This window comes from Oreochromis aureus, linkage group 7 (genome assembly GCF_013358895.1).
Source record: "Oreochromis aureus strain Israel breed Guangdong linkage group 7, ZZ_aureus, whole genome shotgun sequence".
Classification (NCBI taxonomy): Eukaryota; Metazoa; Chordata; class Actinopteri; order Cichliformes; family Cichlidae; genus Oreochromis; species Oreochromis aureus.
Window position 1 is genome coordinate 34,705,521 of NC_052948.1, and position 21,672 is coordinate 34,727,192.

The 21,672-nt window shown below is 38.7% G+C and overlaps 1 protein-coding gene across 1 annotated transcript in view; it reads left to right on the forward strand.

Annotated features, from left to right (window-relative positions):
• si:ch211-196i2.1 (collagen alpha-1(I) chain) overlaps positions 1 to 21,672 on the forward strand; it is a 117,807-nt gene that overhangs the window by 76,657 nt on the left and 19,478 nt on the right. Inside the window, exons 24-46 of the mRNA XM_031738971.2 lie at positions 3 to 47; positions 127 to 180; positions 890 to 997; positions 1,301 to 1,354; positions 1,709 to 1,762; positions 1,870 to 1,914; positions 3,289 to 3,342; positions 4,010 to 4,054; positions 6,513 to 6,566; positions 7,021 to 7,074; positions 7,207 to 7,260; positions 12,192 to 12,245; positions 12,528 to 12,581; positions 14,055 to 14,099; positions 16,237 to 16,281; positions 17,417 to 17,524; positions 17,680 to 17,733; positions 17,834 to 17,887; positions 18,742 to 18,795; positions 19,879 to 19,986; positions 20,971 to 21,024; positions 21,127 to 21,234; positions 21,488 to 21,541. Of these exons, the coding sequence (XP_031594831.2) occupies positions 3 to 47; positions 127 to 180; positions 890 to 997; positions 1,301 to 1,354; positions 1,709 to 1,762; positions 1,870 to 1,914; positions 3,289 to 3,342; positions 4,010 to 4,054; positions 6,513 to 6,566; positions 7,021 to 7,074; positions 7,207 to 7,260; positions 12,192 to 12,245; positions 12,528 to 12,581; positions 14,055 to 14,099; positions 16,237 to 16,281; positions 17,417 to 17,524; positions 17,680 to 17,733; positions 17,834 to 17,887; positions 18,742 to 18,795; positions 19,879 to 19,986; positions 20,971 to 21,024; positions 21,127 to 21,234; positions 21,488 to 21,541 (1,413 nt within the window). The remainder of the gene's footprint in view (positions 1 to 2; positions 48 to 126; positions 181 to 889; positions 998 to 1,300; positions 1,355 to 1,708; positions 1,763 to 1,869; positions 1,915 to 3,288; positions 3,343 to 4,009; positions 4,055 to 6,512; positions 6,567 to 7,020; positions 7,075 to 7,206; positions 7,261 to 12,191; positions 12,246 to 12,527; positions 12,582 to 14,054; positions 14,100 to 16,236; positions 16,282 to 17,416; positions 17,525 to 17,679; positions 17,734 to 17,833; positions 17,888 to 18,741; positions 18,796 to 19,878; positions 19,987 to 20,970; positions 21,025 to 21,126; positions 21,235 to 21,487; positions 21,542 to 21,672) is intronic.

A 21,672-nucleotide genomic window follows, 5' to 3' on the forward strand; every position in this document is an offset into this window, starting at 1 on the left:
AGGGTGCACCAGGGAGAAAGGGTGATGTGGGTTTTCCTGGAAGAACGGTAGGCGCTCATGACGAACATATTTACAGCACAACATGCTCGACTGAGCCTTTCCTTTAAACATTTTTTTCCCTCACAGGGTAACAGAGGACCAGACGGGGAAAAGGGTGATCCAGGAGCTAAAGGCGACAGAGTATGAACCTGAAACTTTGTTTGTTAACACTGACAGACTGATAAAGCCTGTAATGATGTGCCTTCCTTCCTTTTTTTTTTTAACTAATGATCATTTTTTGAAATTAGTTTGAACCGTATGACAGATACAGTGCAAAACTCTGCGGCCCTTTCTGGTCCCCTCCACAGAGATACTATTCTGACCATTAACATAATTTCTCTAGTCTTCTGATATGTTTTGTCACGTTGGCTTATAGATTTCAGCAGATGCAAATTGTCTCACTCAGACAGCTGCCGTATGCTCGTCTGTGCCCGGTGCCACCCTCTATTACGCTGATCCCATCTAATAGCACCGTGACTGTCACATTATCACTTCTCATATTAGCCGTGATTAAAAATTCATTGCTGGCAGCTGTTTATTGCATTTTTTTTTCACCGGGAACCCTAATAATATGAGAACTTTTGGGACGTTTGTCATGTTAGCGATGAAACTTCACATATGTGTGCATCCTAAGGACAGATGACATTCACTCAAGGAAATTGATCCTTTTATCATTTTGTGTCTAATTTATGTCAAATTAATTTGTGGTAGCAGGAAAGAACCCATCACATTCAGACAGTGTGCTTCCCAAAATGTCAAAGGTCTCCTTTAACATCTCTTTTGCTGTAAAGTCAGTGTGTGAGTAAGAAAAAAGATCTAGGTTTAATAACGATTTGAACTTTTTTTTCAGGGTATACAGGGGGCAACAGGCATTAGCGGTCCTCAAGGAGAGAGGGGCCTCGTTGGATTCCCAGGTTTCCCAGGAGCCAAAGGCCAGCCCGGCCCTGAAGGCACTGAGGTACAGTGTGTAGCACTGTGGTTAAACCTATTCATGGTGATCCCAGTGTGATACAGAAGCTGTGTGCAAATTCAGCTCTGGCAGAAAAGTCAGTCCTGAGTTTCAACAATCTCGAGTTAACCTTCAGAAAGTTAAACTTTTTTATGACACAGTTCAAAAGACTCATAATAAACACAATAAACTATGTGGCATGGTGTTTGCCACAGCTTAATATTGCATAACATGCTCTTTTATCTGGAAGCGTGCCTTTTGAGAATGAAAAAATGAGATGCGCTTGACTGACTTTATATATTTTCCACTCAGGGCATCGATGGCGAAACTGGCCTCCAGGGAAAACAGGGCAGCCGTGGGTTAAAGGTCAGTGATGATTTATGTGTCTGAACACCACAAAATGTCAGATGACTTCATATGTTGTTCCAAACGTCCAATTTAACTATGTAACAGAACTTCCAGTGACCTCCTGAATGTAAATTTGGTGGCAAATGCTCACATCCTTCAGTCCACAAAATCAGTCACTAATGTAGTTTCACCACCATATAACAGCATCGCTAACGATAAACAGAAATATGACTTATTTCTGTTCTTGTCTTTTTTCTTTTTTGTGTAATGAAAATAAAATCCGTGATTTTAATATGATTTAGATACAATTGCCACAAATCAGGACAGCTGATTGAGATGATTGAGTCATTGTAGTCACTAATATCTTTAAAGGGAAACAGAGGACCAGATGGACGTGATGGCAAACCAGGACCCAGGGGGAACAAGGTATTCAGCTCCAAAAGATGTTTGAATACTCACTGTTTTTGTTATCAATTTCATATATATGTCAATATTAATTCATTCATATTAATCTGTTCCTTTTGTTTTCCCAGGGTTTGACCGGACAAAGAGGTCATCCTGGCCAACCAGGCCCACCGGTAAACTTATAATGTAGCTTTGGTTAGAGTAAGATTTGGCAGCTGGGGAACGCTAAGATCTGGTGTAGCATTTCAGGGTAGGGAAAAGAATCACTTTGAAGTAAGGCATGTAAAAATTTATATTTATTTCATTTCAGTTTCAATTTCAGTTTTATTTTATAGCTCCAAATCACAACAACAGTTGCCTCAAAGCACTTTATATTGTAAGGTAAAGACCCTACAGCTGACATGTGCTGCTGCTGTTGTGCTGTGAGGTTTACTGGTGTTGCAGAGTTACCTTTAACCTTTAAATAAATAAATATGACGTTAAATATGACTGTGGTGTGATTGAGACACGGCGGGTCCATAGATTGGTGTTCAGAGCCATCTTTATTTCACGCGACTGCAGCTCTCAGCTGGCAGCCGCACACACATCACACCACGTTCACAACTCTTACAACTCTCTCCACAAACTCTGATTCCCCGTGTTTAACACGGCGGGCGTGATTGCGGATGCCGTGCAGGTACAGCACCGCAGTCCACGCCCCACCACAATGACAAACCTGAACAAACTTCAATTTGTTTCCAAGTCATTTCATAAAAAAACCAAAAATCTTTAGCAACACATCACATATAGATCTTATTAAAAGAAAATCTAGCATGATTAAGAAGCTTAAAATTTAGGTTTATTAAAACCTGAGCAGTCCTTTTGACATAAGCTTCCTCCTGGGAAACATTGCCTCTTTACGTTTAGCTTGCACACTCATTGTGGTGCAAACTGGGCAGATATTGTTTCAAATATTAGAATTGTTTATGTTAGCTCCGCTTTGGTTTTGCTAGCCAGAGAACTCGGCTAGGATGGGATCATTTTCTGAGTACTGACCAAGTATGCCGTCAGCTGGAAGCACCTCCAAGCTGCAGCAATCAAAAACTTAATTCTCTTGACAGTAATATGTATTAAACTGCTTGTCAGATTTGATTATTCAAAACTGCAAATGCCAGAATGCAGTTCCAGATCATTCTGGTTCACTTTAACCCCTGGTTAAATGTTCAAATTGCAATAAAATAAAATAAATAAATTGTATATTTATTACAAATATAAGCCCTCAGTAGCTAGATAGAGTTGCAGTTGATATGTTTATAAACTATATATCTATCATATAATCTGTATCTAAATTTCATTAGTCCTCCATACAAAAATTGATTTACATTATTTTAAAAATGTTTTAGCATTACAGGATTGCAGGATTTAATTAGTCAAATATACCTATACAGTACACACATATTCTTTTGTACTGTTCGGTAATATCCGGCTGAACTACACTACAAAGGGATCTACAGGATGAACAGTTTGCATTTGTGAGTCTGTATGTGTTTCTCTCCATCTCCTTTCAGGGTTTGCCGGGGCCACCTGGAACAGAGGGAGCAGAAGGAAAGCCTGGTACACAGGTTCCCATTCTCTATCATATTTCAATCCCATCACCTGAAAATGCTGCGTGTGTGTTTGTGTGTGTCTGCATTTCATTTACTCCTGTCTCGTTCTGTATTGCAGCAGCATGTACTGTATTATTCAGTGAAATACTTAAATATATGAACTCATTTCACAAACATTTTATCACTTGGGTTTAGACCCAGTTTTGTCTTTTAGAGGGAAGAGACACTACAATGCACATCATGCACTTTAAAACTGTGTGACTGCTGAATACAGGTTTTAAGTAGTGATGATGGATTTGCCCTCAAACTGTCAAAACTGACTCCCAAGCTGAGGGGAAGGTGTCTAATAATTGTTGGTTTAAACAGCAGGAGGAAGTCTTTGTACAGCACGGTAGTACTGAAGGAAATAACAACCTGTCTTGTTTGCTAATCTCTCCAACTGATCCCATGTAAAACATGTATTTGATTGTAATGTACACAAGAGCTACAAAGCAACACATTTGGCTCATTATAGTCAGTATTTTAATTTCTGTATTTAGTGTAACTGCTTATTTTTTCAGAAAATGCGTAGGAACACATGATTAAAGATGCGTATTATTAAGAGACTGAACACTTGTACTTTTAATGACCTCTGCTGCCGGGAAAAATTGCATTGTTGGTATTTTCTTTGTCTCTGTTTCAGGGTCCCTCAGGTGCAGCTGGTGTTGCTGGTACTAAAGGACCGATGGTAAGACCGTTAGCCGTAGGATGACCTCAGCAGTACATGACATCATTCCTTAAACCCAGCGTTGTTGGCTTTTTGCCACAACCTGCAGGGTTCAGCAGAATAAAAACACATTATTACCATTTTTACAAGGCAGCTCAGGATAAAATTACAGATGGTTCTATAAATTCATGAGAAGGCAACAAACACTTAAAAAAGTGAAGTTTTAACAAGACAGGACAGCGCTCGCTACTGGCCCTTTAAACATATCAGCTGTGTTGACTTAGAGTTTTAGGTGCTGCGTTGGCTGATCTGAGTAAGTGTATTCGCGTATTTATCACAAGGATAATTACACATAGTTAATGTAATAAATACTGACTCTTTTGCAAATGTTTCTGGACTCACTGAGCCAATATGTGGTTGTTGGACATTTTCCAAAGTCTGCACAAAAAGGTCATTCTTTTAAGCAATGGAAGGCCATATAAAATGAATAAGATTTGACGACTTCAAGCAATTAAGGGCAAAATAACCGCTGGAGATAAAAATGTTTCAAAATTATTATTTTTTTCCAATTTCAATGCTTTGCTTGTCTTTACAAAGATGAAAGCTTATCTTATTTAAAGTGGGATAGACCTGAGATTAACTTTTAAATGTGACTTGGAGCACAGGATACCTTTGATTTTCATGTGATCTGGTAAATATGTTATTGGGTAACTTTAAAGCTTCAAAGCAATTTGTGATGACCAAGTTGCTTCTAGTGTGTCAGTCAAAAGAAATAGAAAACATTCAGTCTGTATTCTATTTAGTCTCAAAGACACTTGAAGTATAAACTGTATGTAAGCAGACATCAACTCTGAAAAGTCGATGTGGAAGAGCCTTCAACCTGCATTCTTTCTAATGGTCAGCAGGGGGCAAATCTGGCTGGGAAAAAAGGGGGCAGATAATATAAAAGTATATGCTGCTCACCTTATGACCTCATTAATCAGTTTCCTCATGAGTTTTAAGTCTCAGTTAGGGCTGTGCATATAACCTTGTATAGGCAATAACAATATCTTAAAATTAAACGATAATTTTCTAATTCTAAAGCAAAATTTCCTTCATGTTACATTTGCCTTGGGGAAAACCTAGAAAACCTAAATATTTGTTCATGCCTAACAAAATTATTGTGACAGTGTCCATTGAACTTGCATTTTTGTTGCCTCTGAAATGGTTGCTTCAAAGACAGGTACCAGGTCTTCAACGACTCATTGTCAGTTGTCTTCTTTGAAATAAGCTTGGTGGTGCACACGATGATAAATCAGCAGTGAGATGGAGCCAGTCTCCTGTCAATTTGCTATCAGTATGTGAATGAATGGGGTCAACTTAGCAATTACATGTAATCTGTATAAGATAAAAAGGCAAGTAAATGTTATGAATTGGCCGGAAAAAAAAAGTATTGTCATCTACATACACAAACAGAAGGATGCTGTAAGATGGCGATTTAACAGCAAAATTGCACATGTGCACATACACTCTACAACCTTACTTTTATGGGGGACTATAAAGAGAATACAACCAGTTGGCAACCAGTTAGGTCATCCCTCTATTGCAAAGCAGTGCATACACTGGAAACTGGTGTTGGCAATCTGTCTACATTTGGATGATTATTTGCAAACTGGGCAGCATGGTGGCATAGTGGTTAGCACTGGTGCCTCACAGCAAGAAGGTCCTGAGTTCAGTTCTACCATCAGGGCGAGGTCTTTTTCTGTGGAATTTACATGTTCTCCTCGTGTTTGCGTGGGTTCTCCCCAGGTACTCCGGCTTCCTCCCACAGTCCAAAGACATGCAGTTAGTGGGGATAGGTAATTAGAAACTCTAAATTGCCCATAGGTGTAAATGTGAGTGTGAATGGTTGTCTGTGTATATGTGTTAGCCCTGCGACAGACTGACGACCTGTCCAGGGTGTACCCCGTCTCTTGCCCTAAGACAGCTGGGATTGGCTCCAGCACCCCCCACGACCCTGAAAAGGAGAGAAAAGCAAGTGTATAAGAAGAGTTTTCCCCAAACCTTTCCTACAAAATTAGCATTGTCTAAAATGTTTGTACTGTTCTTATCTTAAATGTACTTTAAGATATGATTTTCCTAGCACAAGAAAGCTGCCAAATCAGCTGAGAAAACATGTTTTGTAATACCAGTTTCCCAGTCACCACTTTACTAATTGTACAACTTATGAATTGAAGAGTATTAAATAAAAGTCCAAATAGCAATCCTTTATTCATAATAAGTGTTGGGAATCACCTCATAAATCCCTTTAATGCAACTGCCAAGAAACAATTAAATCCTGTATTCAGCAATCATTAGCAAAATGCTGAATCAGCCGATTTAGACTAATAGTATAACAGCTCACTGCACATTATTTTGTGTTTGCACTTTTATAGGTCATCAGTGCAGTTCTCCTTGGTTCTTTGCCCATTCTTCATTACTTCTTCTGCTTCCTATTTAGGGGTTTCAAGGAATTCCCGGAGTGAGAGGAACAGATGGTCCACCAGGTTCTGCGGTATGCCTTTGTTTTTATTTCATTTTGAGAGACAGAGCACTGTACCTGTGTAGTGTGTAGAGGCTTGATAGCCTGGAAAGACTTTTTCATTGAAAGGATATAGCTCAAAAACTGTATGAAGGTATGATCTAATCCCTTGGTTTTTTATGTAAAGTGCACCTGTTATGCTCATTTCAGGTCCATTTTTTATTCTTAGACTCTACTATAACTGCTTTGCATAATTATTGGGATGATATTCAAACTAAGCTTAATATATGGCATTGATATTGAGCAGCTGGTATCATTTCCTGTTTGCAAAAATGTCCTAAATTTTACCCTGCAAGATCAGCAGCATCCTTGTTTGTAATGTTACTGTTGTCATGAAGGTCATGACATGTAAATCTGAGTGGCTGATAAGATAAACATTTTATACCACGTCTTAGTTTTGATTGATTCCTTGTTGTTGACATATCAGGGGCCAACGGGGAAGTCGGGGCCTCCAGGCTCACCAGGACCCCCAGGAGAAAGGGTGAGGCTGCAAATAGTAGTCATGACCTCCATGATATCCATCTACAGAGAAGTCTATTACATTAGTGTCACAGCATTGTGTTCCCTAACATTGTGTGTTATGTTTTTATGTGTTTTGAATGTGTTTCTTCAGGGTTTCACAGGGAAGCCAGGCTTGGAGGGACCTCAGGGCCCTGTAGGCATGTATGTAAGTGATTCTTCTGCTGCAAGGAATCCGCCTGCATTACATTTCAAAACAAAATGTATGTACATACAGTATATAAGCAGAGCAAGTTTAGCATAACAACTAATAAAAGTAGTAAGTAAAATTTATTTATATAGCACTTTTTAAAACAGGAAGTTATTTCAAAGTGCTTCACATGGGAATAAAAGCATATCAATCGAAACAATAAAACAGTATAAAGAGGGTATAGTAGCATATTCAATAAAACAGTATACTACACATGAATATTACCTAAATGCATATCTAAACAGATGTGTTTTGAGCTGTTTTTTAAAAGAAGCTACAGAGTTGATGGTGCATAGCGGGGGAGGTAAACTGTTCTACAATATTGGAGCCAGGGTTTGAAAAGCGCGATCCCCCTTCGTTTTCAGACGGGTCCATGGAATGGTTAGAAGACCACTATCAGTGGATCTAAGGATCCGGTTTGGAGACTAGGGTTGGAGAAGCTCAGTGATATAAGTGGGGGCCTCAACTTGTAGGGACATGAATGTAAGAGTGAGGATTTTAAACTGATATCTATACTAGAGATGGCACGATACCACTTGTGTCCGATACGGATACCGATATCATAAATTTGGATATCTGCCGATACCGATATGAATCCGATATAGTGTGTTTTTTAATCAATAAAACTGTTTTTTAATATCTTCCTGCGTTTTGTATAAGTTCATACTCAAGTTTTAAAAAACAAAACACTAAAGCTATTCTGTTATACCTGTATGCAAAAAATACACTGCACCCAAAATATTTCATAGTTCAGCAACACTGATCAATCTAATAAACTTAAACCTACTCCATCCTCCCTATTCTGGTATTTTAAAGAGTACTTAGCAGAAATATTAAACAACCTAACCAATAGGGTTGTCAACTCCAGCAAAAAAAATAGGGAACCACCCCCCACCCTCCGCCTTGTGATGCTTAATCGACGTAATCAACTTTAATTTAATGCACTTGTAAAAAAAAAAAAATGCACAGAAATCAATTATTTTCTACAATAATGAAATAGATTCAACATCTTTCTTCAACAGAATTGCAGACTGCACAGATGGTACCTTCCCAATGGAAAACGTACTATAACTTACTAGGGTATATTAGACTTAATAGTTAGTATATACAGTAATGGACTTCTATACATTTTACATCAGATTAAAACTTTGGTTGTAAGATTCAGATAATTATTTATTAAAAGCTAGACATTTTAAATGAGAATAAGAAAGAAAAGTATTTCTTTGTGCCCCCTTTTCCCTGTTAATGCCCTATCGGCCCCCCTGGCAAAACTTTGCTAGATCCGCCCCTGCACAGTTACCAGCTGTCAGCTACGTAGAAAAGGATCCTGGTGTAGAAAGTAATATTAAATAAATTCTAACAACAGCTTATCAAGCTTAAACGTGCTGCTGTTGTTCAGCCGCTGGTTTCCTCTTTCTGGTGTAAAGTAGGCGATAAACAAACAAGAGAGACTGGAGTCTTGCGGCACTCCCCATGACAATTTAGCTACAACTGAGCGAAAGTTTCCCACCGACACTAAGAATGTTCTATCTGCCAGAAATGAGGTGAGCCATTTCAGAACAGATCCAGATATCCCTACCATATGATTTAAGCGGTGAATTAAGATCTGATGATCAACGGTATCAAAAGTCGAGCTAAGGTCCAATAGGACAAGGACTGAGCAATCACCTCTGTCCGCGGCCATCAAAAGGTAATTTGTGACTTTGAGGAGAGCAGTTTCTGTGGAGTTTGACTTTCTAAATACCGACTGAAGGTTATCAAGAATGTTATGTTTCTCCAGTGCCTTCTTTACTTGGGACCAAACGGCTTTTTCTAATATTTTAGAAATGACAGAAAGTTTTGAGATGGGTCTGTAGCTTGACTGAAGAGTCTGATCCAGGTTCAGCTTTTTCAGCAGAGGTTGAATAACACCCTGTTTAAAGCACCTGGGGAGCCAGACAGCAGGGAACAATTTATCAGTGTGACCACAGAGGGCCCAATGGTGTCAAAAACTTTGCAAAATAAAGAAGTAGGTAGGACATCAGCTGGACTCATTGAGGGTTTCATTTGGGTCAGTATTTCTGATAGATCTTCTAAAGAAACTGGGTGAAAGGATTCCATAATTATAGGGTGTGGAAGATCATGGTTGAAGGGAGGGAGCTAAGTTTCCTCTTAGGTCACTGATTTGTCTTGGAAAAATCTTAGAAAGTCATTGCAGTCCTTATCTGAAAAGACAGGTGTACACGGAGTTTGGGGGGAGACTATGTTATTTACTGTGTCGAAGAGAACCTTAGGATTTCTTTTTCCTACTGCAAGTAGTTTAGAGAAATAAGTGGCTCTCGCATCTTTCACCATGTTGTTGAAGGTAGATAATAGTTCTTTTAGGTGGAGCTTATGAACCTCAAGTTTTGTGGCTTTCCACAGGCGCTCAGTTTTACGGCAAATTCACCTAAAGCTGCGAATAGCTTCTGCGAACCAGGGCAGGGATTTAATAATGCTGCCTTTCCTGATTTTAAGACGAGCCACTTTATCTAAAATTTTTTGACATTACGAATTAAAGGAGGCCACATGCCATTCTATATCATCGGTTTCAAGTAAGTTATTATCAAACAATTCCACAAATTGTTCAACCGCAGAGTCAGTAATTAATCGTGAATGCTTCACATGAACAGAGGGCAGTGTGTCACAAATAAAGGAGAGATCAAATAAAAGATATTTATGATCACTAATAAAAATCTCCTCACAACAAACCGGACCGATATCCAGACCCAGTGCAAGGTGTGGCCACCGCTGTGTGTTGGCCCAGTCACGTGTTGGGTAAAGTTAAAAGAGTCTAAAAGACTAAGAAATTCAGAAGCAGCATGGCATGAACTGTCATCAACATGGAAATTAAAATCCCCCAGCAGAAGAATTTTATTCAGCTTGATGGTGGAGGATAGAAAGACCCCGAACTCCACTAAGAAACTCCTCGCTAGTCCCGGTGATCTATAGATTAAGATCACATAGAAGGGATTATTCCTTTTTATCTTCATCATCTGAATCTCAAAAGAGTTAAAAGAAGGGGTCTTCACCAGATGACAGAAAAAGGAGTTTCTAGCAATAACAGCCAGCCCACCTCCACGTCCTGAAAGTCGTGGTGTGGTCAGACAAATACAATCTGCAGGGCACAGTTCATTAAAATGAGCAAATTCCATATTTCGCTGCCAGGTTTCCGTTAGGAACATAAAATCCAGGTTATTCCTGATAAAAAGATCATTGAGGACAAATGCATTGTTTGAGATTGAACGACAGTTTAATAGGGTCATCTTAATCGGCGAGGCTGAAACATCTCTGGTTAGATCCTGAGGGGCTTGGCGCAGGTTTGCCCTGCACTCCCTGGGACTTCTTACCTTTTATCGTAAGCCATGGGGACAGTAAGACGGTCACCAACATGGTCTGGAAAAACTGGTCTCAAACACGGCATCCTTATGAAACTCGTGCGGAGAAGCCATGCATTCAGCTGGAAGTCCGTTTTAGCTAAAACATCCAATGTTGGGAGCCTCGAGCAGGATGCTAAATCACGGTATTCCTATATTTCCATAATCTCACTTGGATGCCCGTTCTCCTTCCTCGCTTCGTCCGGTGACTTTCGTCAGGGAACGGCAGCTCCGGTTTCTGCCTGACACAAGCAAGCATGGGAGGTTATGGACAACAGCTGATCACCCAAGTGGTGGAGGGAAGCCTCCAAAGTGTTTCTCATTTTTTCCATCGACTCCATTGCTGATTTGATCCGAAATAAGCTGTTTCGATCATAAACATGCTGTAATCTCATCCACAGACAGCAGCAGAATAGGTAATACAACACAAAACAGAAGCATGGAGACCCTGACAGCAGCATTGCCGATCACAGGCGCCATCTTGCCTGAGGGTGACTGGCTTGGCTCTGAAATATAGTCAGTCTTTTCAGTGTATTATGTAGCTTTTCTTTGATGAAATGTCCCCACCAAGAGAACCTTACTCTGTCACAGGATACACTGTTGCTTAATTGCCTGCAAAGCTCTGTTTTTACTTTTCATCCAGTACTTATCTGTGTCATTATGTAACACACTGGCATAATAGGCACCATGTGGCTCATTTAGCAGGCTGACTTCCTGGCTATTATTAGCAAAAGACAGCTCTTAGAGCTTCTATATCTGAACTTGGGTAGGATAGGTAATCAACATCTATATGGTGTATTTTTGAGGATGAAAGATCCTTTTTGTAATTATTCTTTGCTGAAACATTCATGACCAGGGAGCACCATTTTATTAGTAGATGGCCTGAAATGGATGTCTTCTCATATTTCTTTTTTTTTTCTTTGTTATTTCTAAAGAAAGAAATCTGTCGGCACGACTCTTTGAGCTTACATTTTTAAAAGTAAATGTGTAAAATTACAGAAAACCATAATTTGACCACTTTGGTGTTGCATGAATAGCCATGGGGGAGGTTTTATCAGTAGGAAAAGCTGTAAAACTTACAATATAAACAATATAATAAAACATACAATTAAAAGTCCAAAATTTCTGTTCTCTTTCACATTTTCCGAAGCCATACAATTTGCCAGATTATAGCCTTTGCTGGTCCAATTCTGGTCCCCAGGCCTTATGTTTGATATAGTGGTTAAAATTAGTATTACATGAGAATACAGCTCGACCCTAGTTCGACTTCAGCTGATATCACTTGAACACAATACGCAGATGTTTTGGTAAGAAAGTCACAATTGTCGTTTGTAATAGCTTTTATTAGTTTTGAATGATTTCAAATATGCCCATGAACATTGTAGTATACCCTGAAATAAAATAATTAACCGCTAAAAGCCTACAAAAGCCTTCAGCTCCATATTTACTGAAATTATAGTAGTAATAATGTCTTGTGTCTCCCTCTGTCATTAGGGTATCCCAGGAACTGTGGGAATGCGCGGTTCTCCAGGTTTGACAGGACAGAGGGTAAGATCATCCTTCTGTCATCTATCTCACCTTGTCCTTTTTGATATAAGAACAGGACGAAAGATGCTGTTGTACGTACATGAGTCGGTAAATTGTGTTAAAAGTGATGGACTCAGCTATGAAAGGGACGAGTAAAAGGTTTTTGACTAGAATATTTTTGACATTTAGGTGAGTACAGAAATGTTCTGTTAAAGCTGTTAAAATCTTGTGATTGGAAGTAACTTTACAGCTTCAATTATCAGAAACAATCACAATAAAATAAAAAAAAATTTTCTGCACCAGGGGGAGCCAGGTTTACGAGGATTACCCGGGCCTGTTGGGAAGCCAGGACCTCCAGTAAGTGTCTGCAGTTTATTTTTGCTTTTTTATTTCCTAACCTTTAACCCCTGGGAGCTATTTGGGGTATATGAGGGGTAGATTGAGTATTGTAAAGCAGATTAGATTAAAGCAGAAGAGATTGTGGGGTCACGTCAAGAAAGGGCTGGTAAATAAAATAGACCGATGAAATGTGCAGCTGGTCTACAGGGACTGCTAGTACATGGAGGCAAACAACTCAAAGTGATTGATTTTACTGAGAGCTCTGGAGGAAAATCTAATGGCGAAGTAAGTGATGTGGCAGGCTCAGGTGAAAGAGGACAAATAAATTGTTCCAATCACTGTCCTCTCGTCTGGCCACAACAGTACACATCAAATGCCAGCTTAATTCTTCAGATAGGTACACCACTGATCTTCCCTGTTTATTGTTTCTTTCTGTAATGGTACAAAATAATTACCTCAACTTGACTCATATGTTTGTTTTTTTTCAGTTTTGGTCAAGTTGTGGGGGAAAAACAAAATCTGTGCTGTTCTTGCCAAAGTTTGTTTACCCTATAAATCACTGTCAGTCTTTTGGTTGGTTAGATTTAGGAATAAGGTCCCTTGTGCATGGAAGGAGTTAGTTTTAAGTAGTGGAAGTGAGACTGTTTTTTGATGCTGCCAACACTCCATGCAGTGTCATTGGAGCCACTTTTTACTTACACAGATGGCTGCCCAACACTGCAGTGAAATCAATCAATCTGTCATAGAGTTAAGGCAGTTTGAGCTCAGTTTGAACGCTAAATAATGTCTTAAACTTGTCATTGTTCCGCATCACTGAGACATTTAAAGCTGCACTCATCATTGGAGAGAAAAACCCAGGTTAAGGTTCCAGTAAAGTAAAGAAACCAAGGGGATGTGTCAAACAGAAGATATGGTGTTTTTAGATAAGTTAAAAAAAAGTTAACTTAAACTTTTAAAAATGTGCTTTTAAGTCAATTGCAGGTCATAAAATCATTAAAGATACTTAAAGAACTTAATATCCTTTAAGTGTCTTTAGTTTGTATTGGTGTTACACTAGCTTAGCTACAGTTAAAGATTCAGGACAGGTTGAAACTGAGTAACCTAAAACACATCTTTACAGCCACAGATCACTAAAATTACAGTTTTCTTAAAAAAAATCTTCATCTGCAGATAACAGTTCATCTTTACAAATCAAGTAATAGAACTAGTACAATGTCAGTAAATCAGCAGATTTTACAGCTTATGTGAACTTTGTACAAGTTTGGAGAAGTGCCCACATAAAAATAAATAAATAAATACGATAAAATAACAATAAATAAATATAAATACATAAATAACATCACATTGTTGATCACCTAAGACATCGATAATATCAAATTTTGTAGGTTTAACATATTTTACCCACTTATCCCATAGCTGATCAAACACAGAAACATGCATTTTAACGTGCAGATATAAGGAGCATGATCTAACTCTGTTTCATTTTATTAGGGTTTCCAAGGTCCTCCTGGAGAGAAGGGACCCCGGGGACCACAGGTGAGACAAATCCTCACAAGGTGGTTTATCTTCTAAATTCGGTTCTAAGTGTTAAGTTTCTGGTGTCTCTATGAAATATCAGTTTGTGAAACATCACAGTAAACGTCATAATTCATAATAATAATAATAAAGTAAAAATAAAAAAGGATACAAGATAAATAAGGATTTCTGCAAATGCAATTAAACCCTGATTAAAAAATCAACCCAACAGTCAGAAATATCCTTCTTTTGTTTTCTCCCATTTGATGATGATAATGATGATGATGGTGATGATGACACACACACACATTAACTTCAAAGGAAGTGGGGACATGAATTTGAACGCACATGCCCATGCATGCCCAGACGCTTGTATTGCAAGTGCTGGTTATACAGTTACAGGGTGGAATGATTGTACAGCATACATCTTTATTGACTTATATAATAACTGGGTGCACATTTGCATTTATTTAGCATTTTCTTGAATCCACACAGGGTCAAAAGTGCATACAGGCTCAAATATATAGATAAACTCACTTAAATGTTTCAGTGAGTGGCGCCAAAGGTTCTACTATGTATTTTAACTTCTTAAGACAAAGGCCTATTAACTTTTCATTAGTGATTATGATAATGACTACAGCTGGTAGTTTGTCTTTGCCAGCATAAAAAGGATTTGCTCTGACCAATACTCAGAGTTATAGGAAAGTCCAAGGAAGATTAAGATCTAAGTAGGAGAATTATGGATTTACACAAGTTGGGATGCTGTCTTGGAACCATTTTTAAACAGCTGCAGATTCCAAGCTTATCAGTTCAAACAATTGTACACAGGTACAAGATATTTGGATTTGTCGCCACTTTGCTAAGGTCTGGAAGAAAACCCAATATATCACCCTCAGATGTAAAGAAAATTGTTTGATTTTCAAGAAAACTCAGGAATGACCAATTGGAAACTGCTAAAACACCAGCATCACTGTACGCAGCCAGAGTTTTATTTTACTGAGAGGGTGCTGACCAAGAAACAAGCCTCTGCTCTAAAATCGACTCCTTCATGCTCAGCTTAAATTGAGCAGCTGCCTCCATGGAATATCCATTTGCCTTCTGGAGAAAAGTTTCATGGTCAGAGACACAAAGATTGAGCTATTTGGCCACAATGACAAGAGTGAAGGTGAGGGTTTCAAAGCTAAGCGCTTTGTATCAACTGTCAAGCATGGTGATGATAGTATCATGCTGAAACTTGGACAGAGTTGGCTGTTCCAACAGAAGAACAATCCAAAATTCATATCAAAACTCAGTTTGGAAAGCAGGAGAACATTAAGCTTCTGGAATAGCTTTCTCAAAGCCCCAACCTCAACCCTATTGAACATTTATGGACAATGCTAAAAGAGGCATCCATGTCAGGAAACCAACCAGTTTAAATGAACTCTACCAATTCTGCCAATAACAGTTGTCAAATATCCAGCCAGAGTTATACCAGAAACTTGTTGATGGCTATCAAAAGGTTGAGGTACAAGTTCCTAAGGGACATTTTACCAAGTATTGGAGGTGTGCATGCTTTTGACTTTGTTGGTGAACACATTGGTGAACTATCGCCAGTCACTTTAACCATCGTCGATCCCTGACACCATCATCCATTGGCTCAACCCCTGCTGAGCAGAAGGACAACTTTGTCAGAGAAATAAAATGTTAAAAAATACCAAACAGCATCACAGGCTAACAGGCAATTTAGTTTAGTAACAGCATTGTGATTCATCAAACGTTGTATGTCTAAATTAGAATAAGCTGAAAGCTAAAAAGAAGAAAAACATTCCAAACAGCCTCACAGAACTGCAGTAAACATTTAAAGGCAATTTAGCATGAGCACTAGCATCATTAATCATTAAAATAGCCTGCTGCTAAATTGGGATGATCAGTGTGATAAGCTGAACAAAGCATGCTCAACAAGATTAGATTTACAGATATTTTGCTAATAGCATATTTACCAGAGCAAACTAAAAACTGTCAGAGAGATAAAATGAGGAAATATATTAAATAAGGTCACAAATTTATAGATTTAAAGGCAATTTAACATTATGCTTAAATTCTTTTCAGAGCCATCAGAGCATGACTTTCAATTCTGTGTTTCTTAATCAAGAAGTTGAACTGTTGTTGTTTCTCACAGGGTCGTCCAGGAGATGACGGGCCCAATGGGATACAGGGTCCACAAGTAAGTTTGAGTTAAATAAAGAAGATCGTACTCTGCATTTTCATTTGGGCAGATCGTGCTTGCCCGATCTCACTCACTGCTTGTTTCCTTTATTTAATGTGGCATGTTTAGATTAGGTGTTGAGAATATGTAGTTCTGCATGCTGTTGGAGCTCTGCCTAGAAAACAAAACCATTCTGCAGTACTTACTATTCAATTCTATGTTTTTGCTGATCGTCCAGTCAGACTTGTTTATGAAGCTATTTTTGGTCAGGCTTACTGTGACTCCCACAATAAGACAAAATAAAACTAATCATTTAAAGATCAACTGAAGCTCCACTGAATGAGATGCAGCTGTTGTAAGCTGTTACTGCAGGGAGGGAGCTGTCTTTCCATAAAACTGATATGCTGATTTTACATCACATAAATGGGTTTTGATTCATTGTTGCTGATTTCCCTGCAACCCGTTCTTGTATTATATTACTCACAATCCATGAAAGAATCATCACAAAATCAGCACATTACCAGTCATTTCCTCATCGACATGGTCCAGCATTGCATAAAGACAGAAGAAGTGTTCTTTTGCAATCGTTTGCATTTGTTAGACATGTATATAGGCAAACGGGCAAATATATTGGTTTAAAATCTCTTTAAATTAAAATTGATTGTATGTTATTGATGAATTGTACACAATAAAGACAAAAAATGTGTTGTGATTAAATTACAGGATATGCTACAGGAAGTGTTTACTCCAAATTAATGAAAAAAAATAATCAATGAGCAAAATAATAATAATAATGGATTGCACTTTTCTAGGCACCCAATACAATTCCACTATTCATTCACTCACTGGTGGAGGCAAGCTACAGTTGTAGCCACAGCTGCCCTGAGGCAGACTGACAGAAGTGAGGCTGCCATATCGCGCCATCGGCCCCTCTGGCCAACACCAGTAGGGTAAAGTGTCTTGCCCAAGGACACAACGACCAGGACAGAGAGAGTAGGGGGATCGAACCGGCAACCTTCCAGTTACAGATGAGCTTCCCAACCCCCTGAGCCACAGTCGCCCACAAATAGTGATTGTTTTTATATTAGACTTTTAAAAAAATAACATAATTGAAAAAATTTCAACTGGTATTCTTTTTTCTGTCATTTTTAAGGGTCCTCCAGGTCTACCAGGTCCTGATGGGGCAATTGGAAAACCAGGACCAATAGGAAGCAAAGGGCCTCCAGGACCTCAGGGACCACAGGGACAGGCAGGAATCCCAGTGAGTGGGTACCTACCATCGACTGCTGTTATCTCATGTTGCATGGAGAGATAAATGTCCATGTTATTTGTTTTTCAATACATGTAAAATCTACTGAATCATCATAAGAGAACAGTGCGTAAAAGCTGACATGCATGTCTGTTGGATCTGATCAGGGTCCGCAGGGTGCTGATGGATTATCAGGGGACTCGGGGGAAAGAGGACCTAAGGTAAATTACAGTAAACTTCAACAATTATGTAATGTAAATGTTTTATAATGAGAATCTCTTATTTCTTCCTTCATTAATGTTCAAACACTGAAACTTCCAGGGTTTACCTGGATTACCTGGAGAAGCAGGCCCCATGGGACGACAAGGACAGCAGGTTGGTGTATTTTGTTGTGAAGCAATTAAAACTTCTTAGATCTGATTTCTTCACTTACCTCTGCTAACTGCTGGGTCTCTGAAGCTAGCTGATCAATACTTAAGGCACTTTTATCTAATCTTATGAGCTTTTTCCTTATTCTGTATTTTAGATTTAAAGAAAGTGTGTAAGAATTATTGACACCTGGTAGTAAGATTTGAGCTCAATTTTGTTTGCCTGTGACTGTGTTGAGTCACCATAATATTCTTTGATGAGATAATTTGAGACAGATTCTGATCAATTCTGTTTTGTTATAAAGAAAATGTATTTTTGATTAACAGAGAGATTTTCAGTCCAGAAAAGGTTACAATGTTTTGTGCAGTCACCAGCAACGATTTTGTTTTTGCTTCATGCTTGTAAAGAGTACAATAAAATTAGCATTCTCAAATTTCTCTTGCAACGTCACAACTTTAAGCTGCCGTTGTTTTGTTGGTCCATTTTGTTGGAATAACTTGGCAATGCACCATGGCAGGCTCCATGAAAGAGAAATAGCTTTTATATTATATATTATTATATATAATGTACACTGATTAATTAAACACTAAGTCACATTCATGGTTCATGCTTGAGTAGCCATAATGACAGAGCCTACAATACAACCCTTACTGTAATTGTTCCATACTTTGAACATAAACTATGGTGTGATTAAGGCCCTGTTTAATGCTCATAAAGAAAATATTATTTTTAATTGGCTTTTTTAATTGCACCTTTTTTTTTGCCACCGATTTGTTTTATGTTTTTCTATTAGAATGTTTTAGAAACATTTTTTTAAAAGTTTTGCTGTTCTATAAAGCAGTTTTCACATTTTCCATCAGGGTCCTCCTGGCCACACAGGAATCGAGGGCCCACCTGGAAGGAAAGGAGACCAGGTCAGTGATAACAGGACCAAAGCTGTATACCCGAAATTATAAACCTTGGACTCCATTATTGAGGAAACACTTGAAATAAAATGTCCTTATTCTCATAACAATGTCAGAGTCAGACTTGAAAAACATTTCTGCCCAATCAGAATTGTAAGTTACAGTGGTCTCTCGCTATAACGCGGTTCACCGTTCGCGGCCTCGCTGTTTCGCAAATTTTTTTATGTGCAATTTTCCATGTTTTTTTGTTTTTGTTTTTGTTTTTTTACAGTGCATTGTGTTCTGCGTCCTGATTAGCTGTAGACCATTGTCAATCAATTTCGTGCCGTGTCCCCTGTACAGTACAGGATGCGTCCAGCTTATCAAATTAACATAAATCTTCAATCGCTAGCACAGTGACTCTTAAGTGCTGTACTGTATGTTTGTAAGTTTTCTCCCCGACAAACACAACAATGTCGACGAAACATCATCACCTGTGGGTGCCTTTGGTTTCATTCTATAATACTGCACTTATTTTTCTATGAAGGTTTGAACTTTGAGAGTTTTTCAACAAGAGAGAAAAGTGAGAAAATGTTCATGTCTGTCTAAGAAAAGTGTATAAAGTGTGTAGTGAGGGGTTTTATCTATAATAATTGTAAAAAATAAAGATGGCTACTTCGCGGATTTCACCTACGGTGGGTTATTTTTGGAACGTAACTCCTGCGATAAATGAGGGACCACTGTACATTGTATTAATCAGTGGCACAGATGAACGTTTTCTCTAATTCTGAACTGCAGTTCTACCACAATTATTGCAACAGAAATTAAATTCACAATAAATGCTATACCTCTGTAGCTGCAGCAATAATCAGTGCCTGTTCATTAAATGTTCCTTGCTGAGCAGCCTTAAGAAAATGGAACAGTCTGGTCTGGGTACAGGAACCTTAAATGTGGAAGTCATTAAACTAGATTTTCTTTTGGATCTCATGAAGCCAAGGAGACTTTGTTTAGTGATTTAGAACAGTCTGCAAGGGTCCAAACGTTTGATAACTAACAACTTTTTAGCCTCCAAAAGCCTGATATCTGACTTTCCTACACTTTCCTGTTTGACAGGGGGATTTAGGACCTTGTGGGAAACCTGGTCCTAAAGGGCCACCAGGAGAGAGGGGACCTCAGGGGGGAAAAGGACTACAAGGACCACCTGGACCAGTCGGTAAAGAGGTAAGTACAATTATCTTTTGTTTACTTAAATTATTTCAGGTGTTGACAAACATGTCCAGCTGCTGTCTCTTAAATAACAGAGTTGTTGTACCGGAGGTGATTCTTTTTTTTCCAGAACCCTATTTCCTTTAATGAATCATACAAGCATCCTGTCCAGAGTTTGTTGTTGTGGCCAACAGATGTGCTTTTATTTATTGGTAGAATTAAATTACTCTCAGCTGAAAATCTGAAGGTATTTGAGGTCCTTTGTTTAAAAAAAAAAGTATAAAATTGGTTTGAAAAGCATTAAACCCCCATTTGTGGTACATACAATGTAGAATTCCATTTTCCTGATGCTGTGGTAATGACAGTACCTATTTCACATTGATTTTAGGGTTTTGAAATCTTGATTTTATGAAAGAGCAGAGAGAGAGGGAGCGTGGCTTGTAGTTTTTGTAATCATTTCAACAATGACATCTTTTTAAATCTACATTACATCCTGAAAGCACCAGAAAAGAAACAGGATGTGGCAAGATAAGTATCTTTTAATAATCTTTTTGTTGTGTGCAATACAACAGCGTTATTGTTTTTTAACAAAGTGAAGCCTGATATCTAGTTCAGCCAGCTAGAACTGTTTCCCACTCAAACCTCACTCTCCTTCCAGTTTGATGGTCTATTTAAGCAGAGAAAAATCCCCTATCCTCATGTTTTAACCCTTCCACCAACCCGGCATCCACCTGTTGGGCTCGGGGGATATTTCCCTATACTTCCCCATGTCCTCATAACTATTTGCGAGAAGTCATGTGCTTGAAAGCTGTAGGCCAAACTAACTGTATTTTGAAGTTGTAATAAATCTTTTCAAATATGAGTTTTCCGGCAGATCTGATGCTTTAGTACATGTGAAACGTTGCCTTATGAAGAAGGAAAATATGTTGGTTTTACCTCACTGTAGGCTTCCTTGATGACTGAACCATTAAGTAACTTCTGTTCCCTCATCTTCTGCAGGGGGATGTTGGACTTCCCGGTGAAGCTGGAGATCCTGGACCCAAGGGGGAGAAGGTAAGCTTCAGTTTGATTAAAAATACAATATATTGAACAAGCAGGTGAGTTCTCTCTGGGTGATGTTTGCAGTTCCGGTCATACTGTTGTTATTGTGTGCAGGGTGAGCTGGGACCTCTTGGTTTGTCTGGTCGAGAGGGTCCCTGGGGACCCCTCGGAGAAAATGGTGACAGGGGTCCAAAGGGGGAGAAGGGCAACTTGGGACTGATGGTGAGAATATGTGAGAATAACAGTTCAGTGGAAGTTGGATGTTACATTTTGATAACACTACCCACATTTCCTTCAAGCTTGTTCAGTTTCAAAACACCAACAGTGAGATTTATTAGAGCAATTTTTAAGAGCACTGAAATGCAAAAGGGTGACACAAAGGGTAGTTATCTAAGATCTATCACTGTAAATTAAACAAAGAAGTTCATTTGGATTTATTAAAATCATTGGAAACTGATGTCTTCCTCTTGAACAGGGTGAACCAGGACTGATGGGTGAACTAGGCCCTGTGGGTCTGCCTGGGTTACTGGTGAGTTGAATACCAGAATGTAGAGTATTGATGCTTTTGATATGCTGCTTAGAGTGCTTTTTGAATTAACCTGTATTGAATAGTTCATAGCTGTGACTGATATTTATTGACACACAGTTGGCTTTTTCCCT